General features: G+C 37.0%; 1 protein-coding gene across 3 annotated transcripts; it reads left to right on the forward strand.

Annotated features, from left to right (window-relative positions):
- The first annotated feature begins 4,177 nt into the window (after positions 1-4,177).
- On the forward strand, positions 4,178-20,936 carry LOC132165976 (protein kinase family protein). 3 transcript variants are annotated; one of them, XR_015909451.1, is made up of 9 exons: positions 4,178-4,477; positions 17,760-17,877; positions 17,982-18,040; positions 18,763-18,827; positions 18,946-19,039; positions 19,112-19,192; positions 19,270-19,381; positions 19,506-19,627; positions 20,588-20,936. XR_015909451.1 is itself a non-coding variant. In XM_088511742.1 (8 exons), the coding sequence occupies exons 1-8, from the start codon at positions 4,223-4,225 to the stop codon at positions 19,571-19,573; spliced, it is 852 nt and encodes a 283-aa protein (XP_088367868.1). In that variant the 5' UTR covers positions 4,178-4,222; the 3' UTR covers positions 19,574-19,936. The 3 variants fall into 3 exon arrangements, 1 of the variants encoding a protein (XP_088367868.1); XR_015909450.1 differs by having other exon boundaries at positions 20,596-20,936; XM_088511742.1 differs by lacking the exon at positions 20,588-20,936 and having other exon boundaries at positions 19,506-19,936.
- The last annotated feature ends 5,095 nt before the right edge of the window (positions 20,937-26,031 follow it).

A 26,031-nucleotide genomic window follows, 5' to 3' on the forward strand; every position in this document is an offset into this window, starting at 1 on the left:
CCACATTAGCATTGTTGGATAGTTGTGAGATAAAAATGTGCTTCTAACATTACTAAAAACAAATATAGTAATGTTACATGCCACATTTTTATCTCACATACAACGGTAACATGATAGTCTCAACCAATCATTGGATCAATTGTTGTTAAAAAATAAAAAGTTCAATGGTTAGTTGAGACTCTCATATTAACATTGTAGGTTAATTATGAGATAATAATGTGGCATGTGGCATTAAAAAAAAAAAAAAAAAGTTTATTGGGACTGTCACATCAATATTATACGGTAGTTGTCGAATAAAAATATTATATATAGCATTACTCTATTGAAAGTTATGCACCAGATGATGATAAAAAAAAAAACATAAAGTTAAAAAAAGGAAACACACTCTTTGCATGAAGCTATCAACTGGAAATAGCATTTTTGAAATATTTGTAATCAGATTGTACTTAGAATTTTGAAGAGTCCTTGAAATGTTGAGAGGAGATCATTGAAAAGCATTGTTGTGGCATGATAATTAAAGGTATTTTTTATATATAAAAAATAATTATTATTATATTACTATCACTATGATTTTGGTGACAAATTATATATGGAGAGGGTCTTTTGTGGCATCCTATGAAGATTGAAGGAGTCCTTTTTCACTAATTATTTCATAGATCGGAGTTAATTGTCAATGACCTAAATTTTAAATGCAACCACTGCAAAACCAGGAGTGTTAAGCACCATGGGGTGGTTGGGGATCCAAATTAAATATTCTCATTATTTTGTCAAAATTAAACTTTCATAAAACCATTGTAGTTATCTTTTTGCTACCAAGACATATATGAAGATCGATAGTGTTCTACATGAATTTGTTGGATGTTCTACATTGTTTGCTATTTTTGCACTTTTAAATTGCGCATGTTATTATATATTTATATAGAAAATGTTAGGTGCTCTTTTAATATTTTTCTGATATCTTCTCAAGTCACAATTGTGATGTAATTTTTAAAATCACTAATAGATTAAAAGTCAATAATGATAATCTCAAATTTAATGGTAATTTTAAAAATTGTATCACAATAAGGAGGACACTAAGAAAACACTAGAAGAACATCTAACATTTTTCATATTTATATATGAATTTGTGACCAACAAAAACGCGGAAGAAAAGAATTTAGTAGAATGCGGTTGGTGAGAGACTTTGACAGTTTCGTTGGGCCTAACAATCCGAATACCGGCTCGCTCAACATAGAGTCCAAACAATATTCAAGCCTAATCCATACCCCCGACGGACTCTAGTAGCTTCTTTCTCTATTTTGCATTAGTTTTATCGCCGATCCGGCCTTTAAAAACTGTCCATATAGTTTCTATTCACAATCAAACACTGCGACCACAACAAAAAAACGAAACGCAGAAGACCGAAATCAGACAAGGTTACATTGCCGGCACTTGTGCCAACGTTGGCAACTAGTCGTCCTAGCCTCCTTGTATAAATTGGCTTCATGTCAAGTCTGCCACGTGTTGATCAAATTCCTGATTGCCCGTACCTCACCAGTCACCCCATGTGAATGGGTAGGCTTTGGCTTTCCAATATCTGCCTATGTTATGCGTAGAGAGATTAGTATCTCAATCCTAATTTTGCAATCAAACTTTACTTATATATATATAAGGTAAGAGTAGATGATTTCTAATTTTCTCATGTGTCCGCAAATATTGGCCCATCCCATTATAAGCCTAAAATAAAACAAAAATGATTATGTTAATTTACCCAAAAGGAAGTAATACAACAATCTCACACTTAGACACCAAATCATTTAATCACAAAACAAACACAAATATGAATCCAAAAACATAACCTGGTCTAAATATGTTTGCAAGTGACAAGTTAAGAATACCAATATATAATGTAAGACATGTAACAAGTACTTACAATCACATGATCTAGGCAAATAGAATGCAAGTGTAAGATAAAAATAATAGAAATAGTGATCACTATATATTCACACGAAACCCACTGAGACTAAAACATAATGTCTCACTGAGACTAACACATAATGTTTGGTATCACAACACCAATGCCATAGTTAATACAAATGCGCACACACAAAACAATATATGACAACACAAAAATACTGATAATATATACAAAAGTACATAACTCTCACTAAATCAATAGAACAAAATATTCGAACAACCCTATATGAGTCACATGCTTTTGAAACACTTGAGAAGCGAAACCTTTGGTTAGTGGGTCCGTCAACATATATTATGTGAGAACATGCGCAACACAAATGTGAGATTCAACTAATTTTTTCTTTGACAAACAAATACTTTTATGTCAGTATACTTGGATTGAAAAGGGCTCCTATTGTTCTGAGAGAAAGAAACTATAGTAGAATTAACACAAAATATCTCTACTGGTATTACAATGACATCTAGAATACCAAACCCTAAGATAAAATTTCGTAATCATGTATTCTAACACATAGCCTCACAATAAGCTATACATTTTGTCTCCATAGTTGAGAAAGCTTGAAGTATTTGTATGACATCTTTCCACAAAGTAGTTTCTCCGACCATCATAAACAGTAAACACACACTTTGGAAAACCAAAACCAAAATAATCTGCATAACAAGATCATACTACATAAAGAAAATCGGATTACCAACACATTAGTACAAAGTCCTTTATTTTTTTGCAGCTTTTGAGTTATTCAAACTAGTATCACTCAATTATCTCCCAAATACAACAATAATATAACCATATGACATTATGTGCATAGTATCACTCATGTTCTTAAAAAAAAAAAAAATGCTAGGTGATCTCCTGTGTTCTCTTGGTGTCCTCCTGATTCTAGGTGTATATTATTTTTTAAAAATCAAATGAGAGAAATAAGAGTCATTTTCTTTTTTAGAAAATAATATCTACCTAGGACTAGGAGGACACTAAGAGAGTACCAAGCATTCGTTTTTTTTTTTTAAGAAAATAATATCCACCTATGCACTAAGAGAATACATAGCATTCTAAAAAAAAAGAAGAAGATATAATCAATGAGAAATGTTAGGGGTCAATAAGTTCCTCATATTTGACCTATATTTCCTTACAATCAACCATTAGATTTGTGGGGTCTACCATTGATTTATGTGGGATCTACATAAGGGGAAGTGCTAGGGAGCCAAACAAATGAACCCAGAAAAATTTTCAAACGAACGTGGCCGACCGTAAGTGGCAGACAATGGAGAGGGAATTGCATTTTTTTAATTTAAAAACCCTTGCACGTCAGTTTGAAAATTTTTTTGAGTTCATTTGTTGGCTTCCTAGCACTTCTCCTACATAAGTTATAAATTCAATGATTGATTGTAAGTGAATATGAGCTAAATATGAGGAATTTATTGACCCCTAACATTTTTCATAATCACTCATATTACATTACAATAATAATAAAAAAAGGGGTTAACCACCTAAAACCTCCCTAGGCTTTTACTACTTTATTCATTTATTTTTTTCCCTGGGTTTTGATTTGTATCACAGGAGGTACCTGTGGTTTTAATAAAGACTAAATTAGTCTTTCCGTCAATTGACCGTGAGTTGACTTAATGAAAATGACACGTGGACCAATTAAATCTTGCTATGTGTCATGTAATTTATTTTTTAATAAAAAAAAAAAATTCAGAAAAAAAGAAAAAAAAAATTGGGAGTGGCCAGGCCATCCCCAATGGGTCGGTCTTGGCATGGGGGTGGTTTCGGCCACCCCCTTGGCCACTTGGGGGTGGCCCCTTTGGAGCCAAGGGGGTGGCTCAATGGGTCTTGGGGGTGGTTTCGGCCACCCCCAAGTTTTTTTTTTGAAAAAATATGCATTTTTTTTTTAATTTCTTTTAAAAAATATATAAAAAATAAATTACATGACACGTGGCAAGATTTAATTGGTTCACGTGTCATTTCTGTTAAGTTAACTAAGGACTAATTTGATCTTTATCAAAATCACAGGTACCTCTTGCGATACAAATCAAAACTCTAGGATAAAAAAAAAAAAGTAAAGTTGTGAAAACCTATGAGGTTTTCGGTAGTTAACCAAAGAAAAAACAAAGAAAAAAAAAATAGCATCATTTAAAAGGCGTATTACCAAACGAGCCCCTGTATTTGGCCACATGCCACGTATAACTAACAACCCATACAGATGGGCGAACACGATACTTTGGATTTACAAACCGTGCCATTGTCGATGAGCTCGAAACGCAAATGGAAACCGAAACTGCACCCGATAACACCGAACCCGTCAAAGGGGGAGACTATGTTCTAGAATCGAAGCTGGGAGAGGGTTCGTTCTCCACAGTGTGGAAGGCCGAGCACAGGTTGAGCGGCCAAGTGGTGGCGTTGAAGCAGGTCTACCTGTCCAGGCTGAACCGCCACCTCAGGAGCTGCTTGGACTGTGAGCTCAACTTCTTGTCCTCTGTAAACCACCCCAACATCGTCCGCCTTTTCGAATTTTTCCAGGTTCGCGGTATCATTGTCTTTAGCTTTCTCTCAGCTCTCGTCGGATACCCTTTTCGTTTTTTTGTTAAATCTGGGCGTTTCGTCGGTAATTATGTGTTTTTGGCGTTCTGGTGTGATCTTGGTTGGGATTTGTTATGACCCATTTCATTAATTTTGATTTTTTTTTTTTTTTTTTTGGCGTGTTTGGCACATCACACTTTATGATGTTGATAGAGAGCTAGGATTAGTTTTAGGGAAAACCCTGAAATTTCAGCTACAATTGAAATTACAAGCATTTATGTCTAACACAATCCATCTCTCAACGCTAGATATATTATAATAAGTTGTTAAAGTATTGATTAAATTATTAAATTTACCTACAATTTGAGCTTATACTTGTGAGACAAGTGGTAATTTAATATGATATTAGAGCCAATGTCCTCCTACGATTGAAGCTTGACTCTGTCATTTACTCCCATTTCAATTAAATATTCTACATGTTGGGACTCACATATTAAAATAGAGTTTGAGCCCATATGTTGGGGGAGTGTTAAAGTGTTGATTAAATAGTTAAATTTACCACTTCCTATTAACTTTAGCTTTTGGGACAAGTGGTTATTTAACCTACTTCTAGGTTGGATGCATGGAGTTTGGTTCACAAGCAAGAATGAAACCTAGGAAAGGTGATCTACTTGCTACCAAGGGCCTAGATAAATTGATTGTTCATCATGTACTATGTAGGAAGTTAGTCAGTGGAGACAAAATTTGTTAAATAGGGGTTTATTCCATATACCTCACTACAAACTGTTGGATCTTCTGCTTGTCTTATGGCTGACGTCCAAATTCCAATGCATGATCTCACGAAGCAGAGCCCTTCTTTGTCACTTAGGAGGCTACCAGAGTCTCCTTAAAACTTCACACTTCAAATTCTAGGGCTGATGATGGATACCCTATAGATTATGAATGTAGAGAGAGGAGCAATATCTTTCTCATGCTCTTATGAGTGCGTTTGCAAAATCAACGTTGAGTTTTTTTAAAACCAACTTAGAATTTCTAATACTAGATTCTGAAGGAGAGAGAAGTTCTAGTAGAGAGAAATTAGACATCTCAAAACTAGTGGAGTCCTTTTAGAGACAACTTAGCCATAAATCAAATAAGTGGGTAGTTTTTCTTGTAACCTTTTCCTGCATTTGATTAGAAAAAAAAAGTGGGTGGTTATCAAATAACCACCTCACCCACTACTTGTTAATCCTTAAAAGATTATCTCAATTTGAATTATAACTCCATTAACCTATGTAGACAATCCATGAGTCAATTTAATGTCCAGCATCTCCCGCTCGTCCACATTGGGTGCCTTGTCCATACGCTACCTCCTTATGATATTTCATCCAATCATCTCTTCATACGGAAAATGAAGCTTGCGACCTCACAAGAAGGCATTGGGTAGGAGTGCTATATTAACTCACTATCTAACTATCATTGCACCTCACTCGTTATATCTCATCCACGCCGCAGACTATTTGATCACACCAGATCAAGCATCTTTGATCCCTTATGAATTTACAACTCAAAAGCAAATATAAACCTTGTACCATCTAATATGCGATTATATAAAAAACAAAATGACATAATTGCTTGGGCTATGAGCCATACAATAAGGTTGTGCTTCAAACAATCTTCCCTAGACACTCATGTCAATTCATTTAGACAAGACCGTTTTCCTAGAAATGCTTCACAGGATCGTATTAATCATGGTCTTAAGATAACATGCTAAAGTAGTGATATTAAGTATTCACTTCATGACATAGTTCCAGGTTCAAAGGGCATAAATTATACCATTATTTTGGTCCATTAGGGCTCACATAGTGACGGAGCAGGGATTCATCCAAGCACTCCCTTAATTTGTTGTCTATAGCACATATAGTGTGAAATATATGCTGCATCAGAGCTTCCACTCAATTCAGCTTGTCACACTCAAAAGCCACACAAATCTTAATCTAATCACGATAAATGCGCCCTAACTTCAGTTTCTTAGCAGAGTCACATGTCGAGTACCTATCTAAGAGCATCTCGAGCAGATCTTTCATATGGCTCATAATAGCTAATATAGCTATTGTGATCTATTTTACCCCTTCAGCAGATGTTTCAAAATGAAAAGTTTTGAAAGTTCACTGTAGCATCTTTAACCATTTTTTTATTCTTCTTTCTCCCTCTCTGTCTCTCTCTCCCTCCTCGACCTCTTCAGCAGTAGCCCTCCAAGTTACTACAAATCCATTATTAAGTAAGCATTCCACCTTCCCCATTGTTTCTTTCTTGCATTCTTCGACAAACACACACGCTAGCTTTCTCTATTTGGCTATGCTGGGTTACACTAAACATCATGGGTGGTTGTTTCAGCAAGAAGAAAGGGTATTCCTTTGCTTCATTTTCTTCTTTTTCTGTTGCTGCTGTTTCTTCAACACCAAAGGCAGATCGAAACATTTCCCGTGTTAGTGAGAGAGTAGAATAGAGAAGGAAAAAAAAAAAAAAAATTCCCATTTGCCATGTCTTAGAGAGAGAAGAAAAAAATAAAAAAATAATTGAAAAATACTATTTAAATAAAATAGAGAGTAGAATAGAGAATTTGTTGGAGTGTCTATAGAAAAACAGTAGTTAAAGTAAAAATTTGTACCTTTTCAGTAGCTATTTTGACTACTATTGCTAGAGAAGCTCTAAGATCTCACATTTTGCTTTATTCAGGCTTCATGAAGTTATGTAAAGACTTCATGTGCGACATTCTTGGAATTTATCTTAGCCAAGCTAAGGCGACATACTGGGAATTTATCTTGCACGCTACTGAAGTGCCAAGATAATTACTTTCTCACTTTCTAAGTGCCAAAATAATCGTCTTGTCTCATCCCACTCGCTATCGTTAGGGTGATCATCCATATGAGTGGATTGATCTTAGCCTAGTGACATGTTAAATATGTGTGCTCTACATATAGTATCAACCAAATCACAATATGAAGCAAAATGAACAATTTCATTAATGCAAAAGATACTAATAATTGCAAATGTCCAATAAGGTATCCTCAAAACAACACAGATTAAGTCCTACTAAGTTCCAAAATCCAGATATGAGTCTAAAAAACACTTCCAGCAGTAGCCTTGGTAGGAAGATTTGCTACTATCCTGCTAGTGAAGATATGTTGTAGGATCATCTATCCTTGTGCAACATCAGAAATGTAGTGAAACCGAATGTCTATGTTTTTGGTTCTGCAATGGTATATGGGATCCTTGGCATATGTCAAAGCTGCCATACTATCATGAGCTGCTGTTCACACAAAAAAACTCACTCTCAAAGGGACTTTAACTTTCCAAACACTCCTCCAAGGAAAAGAAGAATGCCCGGAAGTAGATAACTCATGAAAAAACGACCGCACCTCAAATTTCTTCTTGATATTTAACTAGATGATATCAAGAAGAAAAATTGTTGCCCATTTAACTAGATGGAATTTAAACTCCTCCTTGATATCTCATAAAAAAATCTCTTTGCAGTTTCTCAATCCTTTTCGCCACACTTGAAGGATTAGGAAACAAAGATATAATAAGTGGGTAAATTGGACAAAGTACTTTTGATCAACGGCAACCTCCCTCCCTTAGACAAATATAGCCTCTTCCACCCCCATCCCCGCCAACCGCCTTTCCATTTTTTCTACAATACCATTCCATATAGTAACTGACTTTTATGGTGCTCCTAAAGGAAGTCCCAGATATTTCATTGGTAACACAAGCACCCTACATCCAAATATACCGGCCACCCTTTCTACATCATCCATCTTGCCAATAGGAATGATCTCGGACTTCGACAAATTAATCTTCAACCCCGAGATTGCTTTGAAACACACAAAAAGACATCTCAAATTACGAAGATGTTTACCATTATCCTCGCAAAAAATTAAAGTATCATCTGCAAATAATAAGTGTGACAACCATTCCTGTAGTCTGTATCGATCCCACTGTAAAGCCATCCAAAAGACCCCTATCCACTATGGCCGCTGACATCATCCTACTTAGAGGCTGCATAACCACATCAAAAAGTAAAGGTGATAACAGATCCCCTCTTCTTAAACCCTGAGTAGTACTAAAAAAACCAGACGGGGGCTCCATTTATTAAAACAGAATAGTGAACCGTAAAAATACAAAAAAGCTATCCATGCTCTCTATTTCTCCCCAAACTCCCTCCTTTCCAACAAGAATAACAAGAACTCCCACTTCACATGATCATATCCCTTTTTGAGGTCCAATTTGCATATTAAACTTGGTACTCCTAATCTGAGTTGACTATCAATACACTCATTTGCAATCAGAACAGAATCTAGAATTTGTCTCCCGTTGATAAATGCATTTTGGGAATTTGATATGATGTTCTCCAACACTTGTTTCAATCTGTTCGCTAGCACCTTAGAAATTTTTTTTGATAAGAAATATAAACGACATACACACGGTATTCTTTAGAGAAATTATTTTGTATACTGCACCAACTAGGCTGATAGGATGAAAATCCTTAATATTTACCGCCCCAAACTTTTTTTGGTATAAGGGAGATGAAAGTAGCGTTGATACTTTTCTCAAACCGCCCTTTACAATGAAATTCTCTAAAAACTGACATTATATCCTTTTTCAAAATCTCCCAAAATGTTTGAAAAAAAATCCCTAAGAAAATCCATCAGGCCCTAGGGCTTTATCTCCATTCAGATTTTTAACCACCTCCAAAACCTCACTCTCCTCAAAGTCTCTTTCCAACCAAGAACCCTCCTCTTCACCAATGGCTTGAAAAGAGAGTCCATTCATCTTTGGCCTCCAACTATACGGTTCTAAATACAGTTGCATATAAAACTGTACTATATGCTCCCTTATCTCTGTAGAATCTGACAGTAAGGACCCATTAACAAGTAAAGAATCGACAGTATTATTTCTTCTATTCGAGTTCGCCACCCTGTGAAAAAGCTTAGTGTTCTTATCTCCCTTTTTCAACCAAAGACCCCGAGATTTCTGTCTCCAGCTCACTTTTTCACATAGTAGCAACCTCAACAACTCCCTAGCAAAATCCTCATTCCTCACCTTTTCCTCCTCAGCCAAGACTCTCCCTTCTCCAATGACACCTAGCTCTCGAATACCCTCCAATAAAGCCTTTTTTTGCTCCCCTACACCTTCAAAAATTTCTTCATTCCATTTTCTCAAATCACCTTTCAAAGCTTTCAGTTTGCATGCAAACACATAACTGGGACAGCCCTCAAACTGATAATTCTGCCACCATAATTTCACTTGATCCACAAAGCCCTCAGATCTCAGCCACATGTTTTCGAATTTGAAATTCCCACCACTTCTTTTCAATACCCCACAATCTAGCAATAAAGGAAAATGATCTGACAAAACACGAGGGAGTCTTCTTTGAACTACATCAGGAAACTGTCCCTCTCAATCAGGAGAGAATAAAAATCTATCAATTCTTGACCAACTTTGATCTTCCCAATTGTTAGACCAAGTGAACTTACCACGCACAAGAAGAATGTCCATGAGCCCCTGTTCAAAGATTGTCAATTGTACTGAATACCTCTCAATGTGAGGGTTGCTCGTATTATATAGAAAATTGTCTAGGTAATTACAAGCTGTATCTCAGCGATTACAGCAATCTAGGGACCCCAATAAGGCAACTAAAATCTATCTATTAATTACAATATACTATAGCTATAATACAAGAACATGCCATAACTAGAAAGACTAGTTATGGCTAAATATATATGGACCGTATCTGATTGACATCCCCCCTCAAATTGATGCTGGTCGATCAAGAAGCATCAATTTGCCCACAAGAAACTGATGACGTTGTCGTGTCATAGCCTTCGTGAAGACGTCAGCAATCTGGAGATCAGTGGAAACATGAGGAAGAGAGATAACACGAGTGTCCAAGGCTTCCCGAATAGAATGACAGTCTACCTCAATATGCTTCGTACGTTCATGGTAAACAGGATTAGCAGCTATTTGAATGGCACTAGTATTATCAGCATGAAGAGGAGTAGAATCAGTTTGAGAAAAACCAAGCTCAGCCAAAAGCCCACGAAGCCAGACAATCTCAGAACAAGCAGCAAACATTGCCCGGTATTCGGATTCAGTAGATGATTTAGAAACACGAGCTTGCTTCTTACTCTTCCAAGAAATCAAAGAATCACCAAGAAACATGCACCAACCTGTGACAGACCGCCGAGTGTCAGGACATCCTGCCCAATCCGCATCACTATAAGCAACAAGGCGAAGAGAAGAGCCAGTTGGAAAGAACAACCCACGGCCAGAAGAGCCCCGAAGATATCGAATGATACGCCGAACAGCAGCTAAATGAAGATGGCGGGGAGTTTGCATAAACTGGCTAACCTGCTGTACAGCGAAGGAAATATCGGGCCGAGTAATAGTCAAATAATTCAAGCTGCCTACCAACTGTCGAAACACAGTAGGATCAGAGAGAAGATCACCCTCCTCACTTCGATATTTCACATTAACCTCCATAGGAGTATCCACCGAAGAAGAATCTTGAAGACCAGCTAGACTAATCAAGTCCTGGGTATATTTGTGTTGATTCAAGAATATACCAAAAGAATCAGTGTGCACCTCCAACCCCAAAAAATACGTAAGAGGACCAAGGTCTTTCATATGAAAAGAGTCTTGAAGATTCCGCTTGAGATGTGCAATCAAACTGGAGTCGGTTCCCGTAATAACGATATCATCCACATACACAAGTAAAAGAACAATACCAGTTTGAGTCTTGCAAAGGAACAAAGAAGAATCATATTGGCTTTGGACAAAGGAGAAGCGAAGCAAAGTAGACCTGAATTTTTCAAACCATGCCCGGGGAGCCTGTTTTAAGCCATAGAGAGACCGCTTTAACTTACACACAGCGGTAGATGGAGAAGAAAACAACCCCGGAGGAGGAGTCATGTAAATATCTTCTTTGAGATCACCATGAAGAAAAGCATTTTTGACATCCATCTGGTGAAGTGGCCAGCCTTGGGAGGCGGCAATAGAAATAATTGTACGCACTGTAGTCATCTTCGCAACTGGAGCAAATGTCTCCTCATAGTCTACCCCATATTCTTGCCTATTCCCAAGAGCAACTAAGCGGGCCTTATACCGATCCAAAGTCCCATCAGAGCGAAGCTTAATCGAGTAAACCCATTTACAACCAATGGCTTTAACATGAGAGGGGCAAGGAACCATGTCCCATGTATGATTGTCCTGGAGAGCCCGAAGTTCCTCATCCATCGCTTTCCGCCAACATTCATATTGAACAGCCTCGGAAAAACATGTAGGAATGGAAATAGAAGATAAAGTAGCAGTAAACGAAGTGTGGGGAAAACCATACCTATCAGGAGGGCGTGATACCCTAGAAGATCGTCGAGGACCAAACTCATGAACTGTCTCAGATGGCGGATCAATCGGAGGAGTTGTCGGAACAGTTTCAGAAGAAGGGTCAGTCTCGGGAAGGGGCAAAGTTGGTAGACGTCGAGTATACACAATTCCAGGTTTGAACCGCTCAGGCAAAAGAGGCAATTCATCAAAACAAGGTAGAATACTAATCTCAGGCGATGATTCAACATGTGTAGAAAAGAAATATTGATGCTCAAAGAACACAACATTACGAAAGATACGAAATTTGTCAGAACAAGGATCATAACAAACATAACCTTTGTGAGAAACACTATAACCCATAAAGGCACATTTAACAGACTGAGCAGAAAGTTTGTGACGTTCATGAGCAGGTAAATGAACAAAACAAACACATCCAAAAGTATGCAGATTAAGATAGCTAGGATGCTGATGATACAAACGATAATAAGGAGAATCAAAATGCAAGACCTGAGAGGGCAGTCGATTAATTAAGTAAACTGCAGTAGATAATGCCTCAACCCAGAATTTAGAAGGAACACAGGACTCAAGTAATAAAGTACGAACAACATCCAAGAGATGGCGGTTCTTTCGTTCCGCCACCCCATTTTGCTGAGGAGTATAAGGACAAGAGCGCTGAGAGACAATTCCTTTGTGACGTAAGAAATCATGAAACTCGTGGGACATATATTCTCCACCAGAATCAGACCTCAAAATCTTAATGCCTGTAGAAAATTGATTCTCAATATATGCTACAAAGGTCTGAAAAACAGACAGAACCTCAGATTTGGCCCTAAGAAAATAGACCCAAGTATATCGACTGAAATCATCTATGAATGTTACAAAATATTTATATCGAGCATGAGAAATGACAGGAGAAATGCCCCATACATCACTATGCACAACATCAAAGCATTTTGTAGCACGACTACCATGAGAAGAAAACGAAAGAGTTTTACTCTTACCAAGTTTGCATACAGAACAATCAAATGACAAATTTTGAGAAACTCTTTCTTTATTGCCTAACACACCAGAATTTAACATATGAGACAGAATAACAGAATTTGGATGACCCAAACGTTTGTGCCATACTTCGTTTGGAGTGTTAACTGTGCTACAAGCCAAAGATAAACAACTAGGAATTGAAAAGTGCAGTGGAAATAGTCTGCCAACTTTAGGCCCCTTCGCGAGTATCTTCCCCGACACCTGATCCTGCACAAGACAACCATCACGAGAGAAATGGACATCACAGTTTTTTTCAACTAACTGGCCAACTGAAATAAGACTATTAGAAAGGCCAGGAGAGACATAAACATCTCTGAATGAAGGATTAATATCTCCTACTTCATTAATAGCTAAATGACTTCCATTAGCTACTTGAATATGAGATGAACCATGATATGGACGAACATTGCAAAGAGTATCAGACGATCTGGTCATATGATTGGATGCTGCAGAATCAATAAGCCAAGACTTAGACGAAATAGTACCATTACCTTGGAGCCCTAAGGCAGAGAAGGCTGACATAATCATCTGCTGGACCATTTCAGGAGTAAGAACAGCTGATCCGGCCGTAGAAGAAGAGGCTGAGGACATCACTGAAGCAGAAGAGGTGTTTACTGCAGCCTGATAGGCAGTAGCTTGACGATTCTGAGGCCGAGTGGGACATTCTTTGATAAAGTGGCCCGGTTTCTTACAGTAATAGCAAGATTTCTTTGCACAATTGGCCGCAATATGACCATATTCCTTACAGCTGAAACACTGGACCTTACGCATATCCTTACCCTTCCCTTTCCCATAGGCTGCATAGGCTACTGGATTTGGGTTGGAATTGTGCTGGAACGTAGCCTGCGTGAAAAGACGCTGCTCCTCACGGAGTAATTCTCCAAAACAAACATCCAAAGATGGCGAAGGATCCCGATTCATTAAATTTGAGCGAGTAACCTCAAATTCAGGGCGTAATTTCATCAGGAATTGATCTCTCTTGCTCTGTTCATGAACAGCCTGAACAGCAGACAGAGATGCAGCAGGTACCTTCGCATAAACCATATCAGAAAATTCTCCCCACAAATTTTGAAAACCAGAAAAATACTCCGGAATGGAGAGATTGCCTTGAGTGTAATTAGCAATCTCATATTCCAGCTGAAAACGGCGTGCGGTATTATCCTGGTGATAAACCTTCAGCAAATACTCCCACATAGTCTTTGCAGTCTTATAGGGCCTCAGATTGAGCACAATAAGAGGATCAACAGACCCTAAGATCCAAGACATCACACGTGCATCCTTGACCTTCCACTTAGCCAAATCCTTAGCTTCCGTAGGAGCTGGATCACTACCGTCAATATGGCCCCACAACTCTTTTCCCGTAACAAATAATTGAAATTGGAATTCCCAAGCAGAATAATTTTTTCCAGTAAAACGGACCCCAAAAGTCTCGCTAGAAGACATAATGAAATCAAAAAATTAGAAATTAAACAACCTGATAAAGAAGTAACAAGCCCACCAGATCTGTTGGACAGCAAGCCCAAGTCCACTCAAGTCAAACAGCAATCTGCAACCCTGAACAGCAACAAAGCCCAAGCCCAGCAAGCCCAAAGTTACCAGCAACTCAGCAAGTCTAAGCCAATCAGCCCAGCAAGTTCAAGCCCAACAACGCCCAAGCCCAAAAACACAATTTCAGCAACTCAAATCAGTAAGTCCAAACCAATCAGCCCAGCAAGTCCAAGCCCAACAATACCCAAGCCCAAAACCACAATTTCAGCAACTCAAATTCAACAGCACCACAAGCAAAAAATCTCGACAGCCCAACTCACCGGAAACTCCACGCTCACCGCACCACGCCGACAGCCCAAATCTCCGATAGCCCAACTCGCCGGAAAAACCACGCCGACTGCCCAAGTCGCCGATAACACCACGCCGACAGCCCACGTCGCCGATAACACCACGCCGACAGCCCACGTCGCCGATAACACCACGCCGACAGCCCACGTCGCACAGAATCTGCCGACAACCACCACAAATCGCCGGGAACACTCCAAGACTGCACAGAACTTGCCGACGACCACCACAGACCTTGCCGACAGTCACCAAGGATCCTCCACAAACCAAGAAACTGCCGAACAGCAGTTTAGAACCCACCAGAATGATCAACAACTCCCCTGAAATTATCGACCGCCACAAAAATACAACGACCCAGTCCCAACCCAAGCTTGACCTACGGCCCTCAACAGGTAACTGAAAACAACCCTAATTTAGATGATGGCTCTGATACCATGTCAATTGTACTGAATACCTCTCAATGTGAGGGTTGCTCGTATTATATAGAAAATTGTCTAGGTAATTACAAGCTGTATCTCAGCGATTACAGCAATCTAGGGACCCCAATAAGGCAACTAAAATCTATCTATTAATTACAATATACTATAGCTATAATACAAGAACATGCCATAACTAGAAAGACTAGTTATGGCTAAATATATATGGACCGTATCTGATTGACAAAGATGAAGTCTAAAAACTCCCTCATAGCTGAAGAACAACTGGTATCTCCTGATCTCTTTTTGTATATAGAATGGCATTAAAATCTCCTCGATTGCACAACGGCTTTTCCCACTAACTCATAATTCCACCCAATTCATCCCGAAGTAATTTCCTGTCAGTCATTATTAGGACCATACATGCCCGCAAATGCCTGTTCAAACTTATCATTTACAGACCGAAAAGAACACAACAATAAATCTCCTCACACAATCCTCCACCTTTTCTACCACTCTTCTATTCCACATGAGTAAAATTCCTCTAGAGGTCCCACTCGACCCTAAATAACACCAATCCTCATGAACACAGCCCCACAAACTTCTTACCACCTCCCTATTAATGAATTCTAGTTTGTTTTCCTGCAGACAAACAATATTTTCCTTCCACTCCTTAATAATGCCCTTAATCTTCATCCTCTTCTCCTCCTTATTCAGCCCTTTCACATTTCAAGATAAAATCTTAGGCTTCATTAATCATACGGAGTCTCCTCCCCTTTCCTTTATCTCTGTTATATGGGCCTCCCTTTACATCATAATTGGTGCGCTTTAATTCTCCTTTTCCTTTGGAATCCAACTTAGCGAAAAGTTCAGATGTGCTAACCATACTACTCGTATTCTGGTTTGCTTCAATAACAGAGCCCACATCTGCTCCTCATACCCCTCATATGACAATCCCACAATCCCACAATCCCACAATAGTCTTGTGTACATGTTTATTTATTTATTTTGTGTGTGAATGAGCTTCTGCTATTTTAAATTCTAACAAATTGATAGTAGAGGTTCTGCTGTTACACACATGCAAATTTCTGCTCATGCTTGTCTTGGCACTTATTTAATTGTTCTTGCCTTTTCCTTTGCTCGAGAGTCTAGTGCTTTCACGACTATTTTATTAAAAGAAAAAAAAAAGCAATAACTCAATTCTTTTGAACTTAAGATGCCACATGCACTTGGTTATATACACAACAATTTCTTGGCCTACTTGTCGTGAAGGGTGATCTATTTCAGATGTTTGGTTTATCCCACTTGACGGTTCTCTCTGTCCCTATCAAATTAAAACTAGTTTATTGCTTGTTGACTCCATTGTGGTTTTCATGAGGCCCAATGCTTGCCACATCACTTGATTATATACACAACAATTTCTTGGCCTACTTGTCGTGAAGGGTGATCTAGTTAAGATGTTTGGTTTAATCCACTTGACTGTTTGCTGCCCCTATCACATTAAAACTAGTTTATTGCTCATTGACTCCATTGTGGTATTCATGAGGCCCAACGCTTGCCACACATTCTTTGCAGTCACTTTTGGAAAATGGACCCCCTTTTTTTTTTCTTCTTCTTCTTTTCTCTTTACTGAAGGTCCAAAACCTAAGATGTTTGCCATAACCAACCGTGGTTTTGATATGTGGAAGAGAAGGCAAGGGGTCATATTCAAGAAGAATTGTGAGACCCATTTGTTGGTGGGTTAGTTCACCCATTGCAGTGCCTGGGGACAGAAGGCCATAGAAATTTCCTGAGCACCATCTGAGTGTTGTGAACTTTTCAATAAAATGTATAGTCCTCATTTGTACAAGCAACTAAATGAGCTTCATTTTTGGCTTTCTGCATTCTGTTACCTTTTCTAATTGTTTTCCAATGAGTTTTTCAAAGTGACACAGACATCATATGCACGTCGATTGGTCTGGATCCCTCTTCTCCCCTCCCCAACCCCACCTCTGGCTTACATTTTGTTCATCATTCTGGTCTGCCACTCATCTGTCTTTGATTAGAGATTGGTCCTCTTTAAATAATTGATCAAGATTTTATAAAGTAAATTAATCTTTTTCCCAATCCAAGCCAAGATTTTAGAACTAAATGGAATATTATCTGATCTAGATTATAAGTGCACCTGTAACTGCATGGAATGGGTGCAAGCGAATTGCTTTAATAGTGAGATATAGTTTAAAAAATAAAATAAAAAAATTAAAGTTACAGTTCTTTTTGAAACGACTAGTTTCATTAATTATGCAAGTTTTCTGTGATGATTGAGAACCTCCACTGTCCAATTACTGAATTGAAGAAAATAGGCCAATACCCTTGAAGGGGATCTCTGGTCGTTGTATTAAGAATCCTAGTGTGCATAGTTTACTAAATTGGCCCAAGCATCTTGTGTGGTAGCGAACCTAGAGAAACTACCTTGTTTTTTTTTTTTTTTGTAATGAATCAGAACATTGTCAGTCACGGTGTGTGGAGCTGGTATTAAAGTAAGAGTATAAGCTCATTGCATACTCTTTAAGTCAAAGAATCTAGAATATTTTTTTTACACAGAAAACTAAAAACAATTTTTTGTATGCTCTCTTTTGTTTCATCCTCAGGCTGAAGGTAGTATTTTCCTTGTCCTGGAATTTTGTGCTGGCGGAAATCTTGCTTCATTTATTCGACTCCATGGGAGAGTTCAAGAACAGATAGCCAGAGGATTTATGCAGCAGCTCGGTAACTCCTTTGCTTTCTTAGCAATAGCTGGGCTTCATAGTTGCTGCTATTGCTTCCATGCTTTGCATTAGATGAACATAATGCATTTGACCTCTTTGATGCAGGAGCTGCTCTGGAAGTACTGAATTCTCACCACATCATTCACAGGGACTTGAAACCAGAGGTAAGAAATTTGGTCATAGGCAAGTAGATGGTAACAAGGAGATGAGAGCTCATGGTTCTATTTTGCATTTTTTTACCTACTTAGTAGGTGTTCTGTTACCAAGTCTACCTGTATTGTTTTTCTTTCAGTGAGTTCCTTTTTTTCTTGTTTTCCATATTAATACAGCATGCAGCTTCTCTCTGATTAGCAACCATCCAGTCTGGCAATTAGTTAGTTTGTACCATATGATGCTATAAGATCATGATGATCCCTCATCTAAAGTGAAAAGATGACATAAAATTTTAGTCCTATGTTGTTCACTGAAGGATCATTTTTTATAGACTTCACCGATGGGTTGCCACTTTGAAAGTTAAAACTTAAAAAGTGAACTTCCATACTATAGGCGATTTCTAAATGTTCAGATGTTGCATGGGGGAAATTCTGACTTTTGTATGATCTTGTGAATTTCAAAGTTAGTAATTTTTGTAGGCATGTTTGTGTTTGTCTGACCTCGCGATAATTTCTGGACAAAAGGAAAAGAGAAAGAAAAGGAACAAAACTTGCTAAAATTGACTAATATTACAGTCTAATAGGTAGCTGCAGAAGCAAAGTTATGCTATGAATTTCTTTTTATGTTTGTACTTTGCTTAGAAAAAAAATTACTTTTTTGTTGCTAAAATTTTCAATTTCACGAGATCAGAGTTCCTTTTAATTTTCTTATCATGGTGATTCCAATGGCACAGAATATTCTTCTCTCTGTCCCCAAGGATGATGCAGTCCTAAAGATATCTGATTTTGGACTTTCAAGGTAAAATCATAGCAGAAGGGCAGTAATGCAGATTCCCATAATTTATACTTTTCTTATTATGAAACATTTGTTGAATTTCTAAGTTATTCCCGGCATTAATTTTTCATATTGTTGACAGATCTGTACATCCAAGTGATTATGCTGAGACAGTTTGTGGAACCCCATTATACATGGCTCCAGAAGTTCTTCAATTCCAAAGATATGATGAAAAAGTAAGATCATTGCTAAATCTCATCCTTTTGTTCTGAACTGGGGAATAACTTAGATTTGGGGCTTTGCTATAGGTTGACATGTGGAGTGTTGGTGCAATTCTTTTTGAGCTTCTGAATGGCTATCCACCTTTTCGTGGTAGGACTAACGTTCAGGTATCACCATGGTCCTAAATTAAGGGTCCTTCAGATGTACGGGGTACAATCACCATTAAAAGTTTTGTTTCCCTCAGCTGCTACAGAACATCAAGACGTGCAAATGTCTTCCATTTTCTCAGTTATTCCTTCCGGGTTTGCATCCCGACTGTGTTGATATCTGTTCAAGGCTACTGTCTTTAAATCCAGGTTTAGCATATTGTCTTAACTGAAAATATTTATTTGTTATACCTCCTCCCAGAAAAATTATATATTGTTTTACTCTTGAGTCATCTCTTAGACTTGTACCTTATATATTCCTGTAATGTTGCAGCGGACCGCCTGTCCTTCAATGAATTTTATCGGCATATTTTTTTGAGAAGAAAAGGAGTGGCAACTTAAATATCAACTCTTGGGAACTCCTATGCGGGATATTCCTTGTGGGACACTCTCCTTGTAAGTAAAGCTGGACATTGTGAAAATCATTCAAATGAAGTGTCAATTATTTGCCTTTTCCAGTACCTCAGCTTTAATGTCTCTCACCTCCTTTCCATAGCTAACAGTGTAAACTGCAACCAAGAATTATCTCTGATCATTCCCTGCTGCTCTTGCCTGTATTATTGACCCCAATCAGGCTGTGAGCCTAGTCTTTCTTCTTGGTTTTCTCTTGCATATGAGCAAGAAATTTTGAATTAGTGGAAATCAAAATATAACCGAAGTGGCCTTGGCCATTGTTTTATCCGATATGATGATTCATCATTATGTAATTATGTTTTCACTATCTTCAATCTGCCATATGAATGAAAGAGTCTTAGCTACTGTTACCAGTTAGAGCATTGTTTCATTGCAAAGTACAGTGATTTGCTTATCTGAATTTTCTGTCTGATGATATACTTCTGTAGCATGTTTTGTATTAGCTGCACCTGTTACTAAGACATCTGTTTCACATACCCGTGTGGATCATTTTCCTCTTAAATGTTAAAACAAATGAGGATATAAAGAAAGGAGAGTACCTCATATGCAAAGCCCCCTTTTTTGTTTTTTTGAGGGGAGGGGGTGGGGTTTGACAACCCATGTGAGAAGCCAAACAAACATATATAATTGATTTTATAAGATCTTCCTCACTCCATCTAGAAAGAAAGAAAAATAACTGTTTGAAAAAAATTCGACCCGTAGATCATCAAAAATCAATTCACTACAAAAGAAAGCATCCTCAATTTCCCTGCTTTTTCTCTTGATATGTACTTTCGATCACATTGTCACATTGTCTATAGACTATATCGATACATGAAGATGTCTTGATAGACATTTTCTTCTAGGTGCTTGACATGGAGTATCAAATTGTGTAGATTCTATTCTCCTTGTGACATTTGATAACTATGTTTTATGACATATATGCTTGGAATAATATATTAGGCTTACAGTTTTGCCTAGGTGGCTACTTCAATGACGCCGGACAGGCGTAGTATTCACTTGTTAGCCTGTTGGTGGTGATGTGGATAAGCTAGTGGACGAGACAGAAATATAATCGTCAAGAGACATTGGATGAAGATGGTATCGCCCTCTTCTTGTCCTGGATCGATCATCTCCATTTGGAGAAAAATCATTGTATTGTATCAAAATATAAACTGGTCAGTTTTCATTGGATAGAGTTTTCTCTGAAGCTTTGTTGAAAGAATTTCCTTCAACCCAATATATTAGACTGATATCTATTCAAAATACATACAATTCTCACATAAATTTTTAATGAAGTATGTAATTCTCACATGCATTTTTTTCGACACATTTTAGTTTAATATATTGAATTGGAAGAAAACTTTGTATGAACCAACGCACGTCCTAGTGGAGAAATAGCTCATGCTTCTACTACCGGAAAAAGTAACATTTTGTTAGTTTCTAATATTTGTTTTTGTGAAACATATATCCTCTTCCATGAATTCGTATAATGATTCTTTTTCTTCCAGGGTGAAAGTATAAAACCAAATGCAGTGTGTGGAGATAAACTCCGACTATAACTTGAAGATAACTTCTAACCCTATTATCAGATAAATTATAAACTCCTACTTCTAATAAACTAAGGCAATAGATACATATTGCAATAAAAACACTGCAAGGTGACTCAAACCCTTAACTAAAATAGATAATTGTTGATAATTGTCGACATGTCATATCCCACCTAATGTATTATCAAGAATCTTGACGTATGCTTTATAGCACTTGTGAAAGAAGTAACAAAAGCACAAGTTGTAAGCACTAAGCAGATTCTCTAATTTCATTATCTTTTCTAAATATAAGGAAAATCTTCAAAAAAAGAAACTCATTTGGAGCTGATTTTTCTTCCTTTCACTAAACCAAGTGTGAGCTACAATGCTACCCTTATGATATGATCATAATTATTTGATATTATTTGATATTGTCTGGTGTCGTATTAGAGTCTAATAAGGAGTATATCTTCGTAGATTTTATAGTTCAATAAATAGTTAGATTCTTTCTTTATTAGAGACATTCAAGTCAAGACCTAATTAGTCTATTATGTATTATGTAATCAATAGTATATTGTTTCTCTATTTAAAGGGGAACAATGAATAACAATATATGAGTTGATTATTGTTTTAAAATACAGTTTATTGTGGTTTGGAGGTCAATGCTCCCTCAAAGTAGCTATTGGAGATCACGGCTCTCTCGAAGTAGCCGATTTATCATTTCCTATTATTTGTTATTAGTTGGTTCGCATCACCTTATCGTTAATTTATTAACCAAAAAAAAAAAAAAAAAAAAAACTCTCTTTCCCTTATCGGCCATGAGCCCTTTAAGCTCCATTGTATGGGTTCAGCTGTTCTGTAAAATTGGTCCATGACGACGGAGACATGAATTTTGTATTTTTCAACTCATACCTTTATAAGATGTTTGGTACTTCGGCTCTTCTGTAAAATTGAATGGGTACATAGCACTGGCCCAGGCTCAAAAGATTGTTTACATTGCTTATACAGTAGAGGAACGTCTCCTAATTTACCATATATATATATATACCCTTATTGCACTCAATAGATCATACAAAGCTTTTTCTAAATATGAAAAAAACAAAAAAACAAAAAACAAGAAAACAAAACAAAACAAACCCATAAGTAAATCAGGTTTTTATAATTCTCGACATCAAATTGACGAGACAAGGAACAGGAATCCAATTCACCACTGCGGTAGACCAAACTACCGCAGACGGCTGGGATTTCTTTTAAGGGTTTTTTAACCCTTAGAAGTTAAATAGTTAAAATAGCTAAGTTGCACGTGAAACACGGCCTCTCCTTCATGGAATAGATCCAATATCCAGTTATTCCTCTCATATAACTAACTTGATATTATTTAGTCTAATTGAATTTGAGATGATCTGAGATCTACATTTCTCCTTAAATTTAAAATTCTCAAATTCATAAATCTCAACCGTCATTTCATCTAAACGTCTAAAATAAGTCATGTTTTACCATTTAAAAAGAAAAGGAATTTAATAAGTTATGTTTGCTTATTAAATACTGAAACACAATTTAGTTTAGACACTTAAATAAGATTAACGGTTAAAATTTAAAAATTTAAAAAAATTTTAAGAAAAATTAAATGAAATGCATTTAGTGCGTCGCATCACTTTCAAGGAAGACCCGATGACAAATGCATTTCATTTAATTTCTTTGTCATTGAGTGTTCAATTCAGAAAAGGAAGACTCAATGTCAAAGAAATTAAATGAAATGCATTTAGTGGGTGGTTTCACTTTAAAGGAAGACTTGACCCCTCAGTTAGTCATCGGAGAAACAAATGCGTGAATCCATCTAAAGCGATAAGAAAATTCTACGTGTGTTTAAAACTTTCCACAACCATGTTCCCTGAAAAGAAGGTGTGTGATTCATGAAATTAAATGAAATGCATTTAGTGTATGGTTTCACTTTAAAAGAAGACTTGACCCCTCAGTTAGTCATCAGAGAAACAAATGCGTGAACCCATCCAAAGCGATAAGAAAATTCTACGTGTGTTTAAAACTTTCAACATCCATGTTCCGTGGTCCTTGGTACCTGGAGCTGGAAAGCACGTGGGTGATTCATGAAACTTTAAAGGAAGACTTGACTCCTCTGTCAGTCGAGGGAGAAATAATTGTGTGATTTTTTTTTTTTGTAAGTTAGAAAATTCTACGTCCGTTTAGAACTCTGATCATTCATGTTTCCTGGAACCGTGGGTGTTAGAGCAATTTCAACAAATAGCAGCAATAATTGAGTGAATTGATTATTAGACACAAAATGACCGCTGCGTCAATTCTTCTATTTGAATGCACTGAAAAGTCTAAAGCGATTGTTTCTTCATCTACTTGCACTGCATGTGGTCAATTGATGTCTCCATGGCTACTTTTTGCTTTCACCTCAGCAAAAATTAATTGATGTAAAAAAAAAATATGAATAAATTTGTTTTTACAAAAGTAAAAAAATAAAAACATTTGATATGAAAAAATAAAAAAATTTTATTTTGTAGTAATTTTTTATTTATTTAAATAATAATAAAAAAAATTGATGTAATATAAAAAATAAAAAAAAATGTTGAAAAAATAAAAAATATCAGACCAAAAGGCACCCTTAATCCAACAACAAGGAGACACGAAGATAAAAAATAATTAATGTAATATAAAAATAAAAGAATGTTTAAAAAATAAAAAATAAAATAAATAGTATCGGATGAAAAGCGTTTAACAAACGCACCCTGGTCCAACAAGGAGAAAAGAAGAAGAGTGCCATGCGTTTTTTTTTTTTTTTTACTTTTTTCTGCCATTTTCATTAGAGAGAGAGAGAGTGATGCCAGGTTGCCGTATTGTCCTCTAGTGTTGGTGGTGAATGGCAAGGCTAGAAATGACTGATAACCTGCATCAAGATTAGTGTGGTTTTCAGTTGGTTTAATTGGTAAAATTCTTTATAACGGAAAAACAAAAAGTGAATAGAATGTGTTGAGCCTGTAATTGCTACTTTTACTTCCCAAAAATAATCACGCCTCACTTTTCCAATATCTTTTAAATCGGGTTGGAAGCCTTCATAGCCTAAGAAAATTAAAGACCCTTTACGTATTCAAGCTTTGGTACGTAAGGTCTCGTTGTAATCCTTTCTCATCTTCAATTAGGAAAGGAAAAAAAAAAAAAAAAGTTTTGCTAGAAAAAATAATAAAAAGACAAAAAATCGAAATTGCTCATAAAATGTGTTACAATGTTATATAAACTAGCTTATAACCCGCTCAATGCGCGAGATTTTTTATTACAATTTAATTATAAAATTTAAAACTATTATAATCGTACTTTTCATAAGTATTATGAAATTTACTTTTCGTAATTGCAAGAGAAAAACTTGAATTTCACTTAATCAAAACATTAATATAAAATTAGAAAGAACCTTTGTTGGTGTAATACTTATTTGATTTCAACACAAATAAAACTCAAAATTATAAACATTTGAAAAAGTACTTTGGTTGTAGAAAAAAGTATGCGTGAGAATTTTTGTTATAATTTTATTTCAAAATTTAAACACATCTCTATGAACTTTTCATTATAGGTTGTAAAAAAAAAAACTATCATGCCATTTTAAATAAAAAGACATACTAAAGGTTAGACACTAATGAGAATAACTTATATAGGGAGGTTGTACAAAATCTCCATTTTGTGCCCATCAATGAGGAGTTGCCACCTTAGCATAGAGGATAATAACAAAATAAAACCAAACCACCAGATTATACCAGGTTTAATCAACTTTTTTTTTTTTTTTTTTTTTTAAAAAAAAAAAAATTAAAAATGTAAGAGATAAGCCACCCATGGCCTAGGGGTGGCCCGCGCGGCCACCCCAAGGCTTGGATGGGGTGGGCGCGACGTGGGCCACCCCTAGGCCATGGGGTGGCTCGCCAGTCACCCCCATGGGTTGGGGTGGGTGCGCCGCCACCCCAACCCATGGGGGTGCCCACGCGGGCCACCCCTAGGCCAGCCACCCCATAGGCCATGGGGTGGAGCACCGCCACCCATCCAGGCCATGGGGTGGCTCGCCAGCCACTCCATAAGCCATTGTGGTGGCCGCACGGCTACCCCTACTAGATCTGAGGTGGCTAGCCGCCACCCCCATAGCTTGGGGGTGGCCATGCGACCACCCCTACCATAGGGCAGTCACCCCCAGGCCTAGGGGTGGCGGCCAGGCACCCCAAGTGGGAGAGGGGTGGCCAACCAGCCACCCCCTCAACTCTGTTTTTTTTTTTTAAAAATAATTTTTTATTTCATATAGAGTGTAATCTGGTATGGTTGTGTGTTTGTTTCAAATATAAGTTTAATGAGAATGGCTGATGTGTCAGCTTTTGATTGATGGCACAAAAGGTCAATTTTGTGCAACAGGTGCATCTAAGTCCCTCTCTTACACCAATATATTACTCAATTTTTTTTTTTTTTTTTTTTTTTTTGAATTGGTATTCCCAGGTTATACACCAATATATTACTCAACATAATGATACACAATCATACACAGAACATTGCATAAATGTATAAGTAGCATAAAATTTTACTATCATAAGGCATTTAACTTTAATTAGTTTAATCCATATAAATTAAAACAGGTTAAAATCTTTGTTCCTATATGTATAGTTTAAAATGAAAAATATAAAGAAAAGAAAAATAGCGAAAAGATAACTTGGAATGTGATTATCAAAGCATTAATAGATAGTTAGTAAGAATCATTACTATTATTGATTTTTTTTTTGTTTTTTGTTTTTGAAGAAATAGATGAATTCTCATTGATGAAAAATCAGCTGGGTACAACTTGTTCCATCAAAACAATATCACGGATAACCCTTTGAATTGTAGTGT

Source organism: Corylus avellana, chromosome 11 (genome assembly GCF_965113065.1).
Source record: "Corylus avellana chromosome 11, dhCorAvel1.hap1.2, whole genome shotgun sequence".
NCBI lineage: Eukaryota > Viridiplantae > Streptophyta > Magnoliopsida > Fagales > Betulaceae > Corylus > Corylus avellana.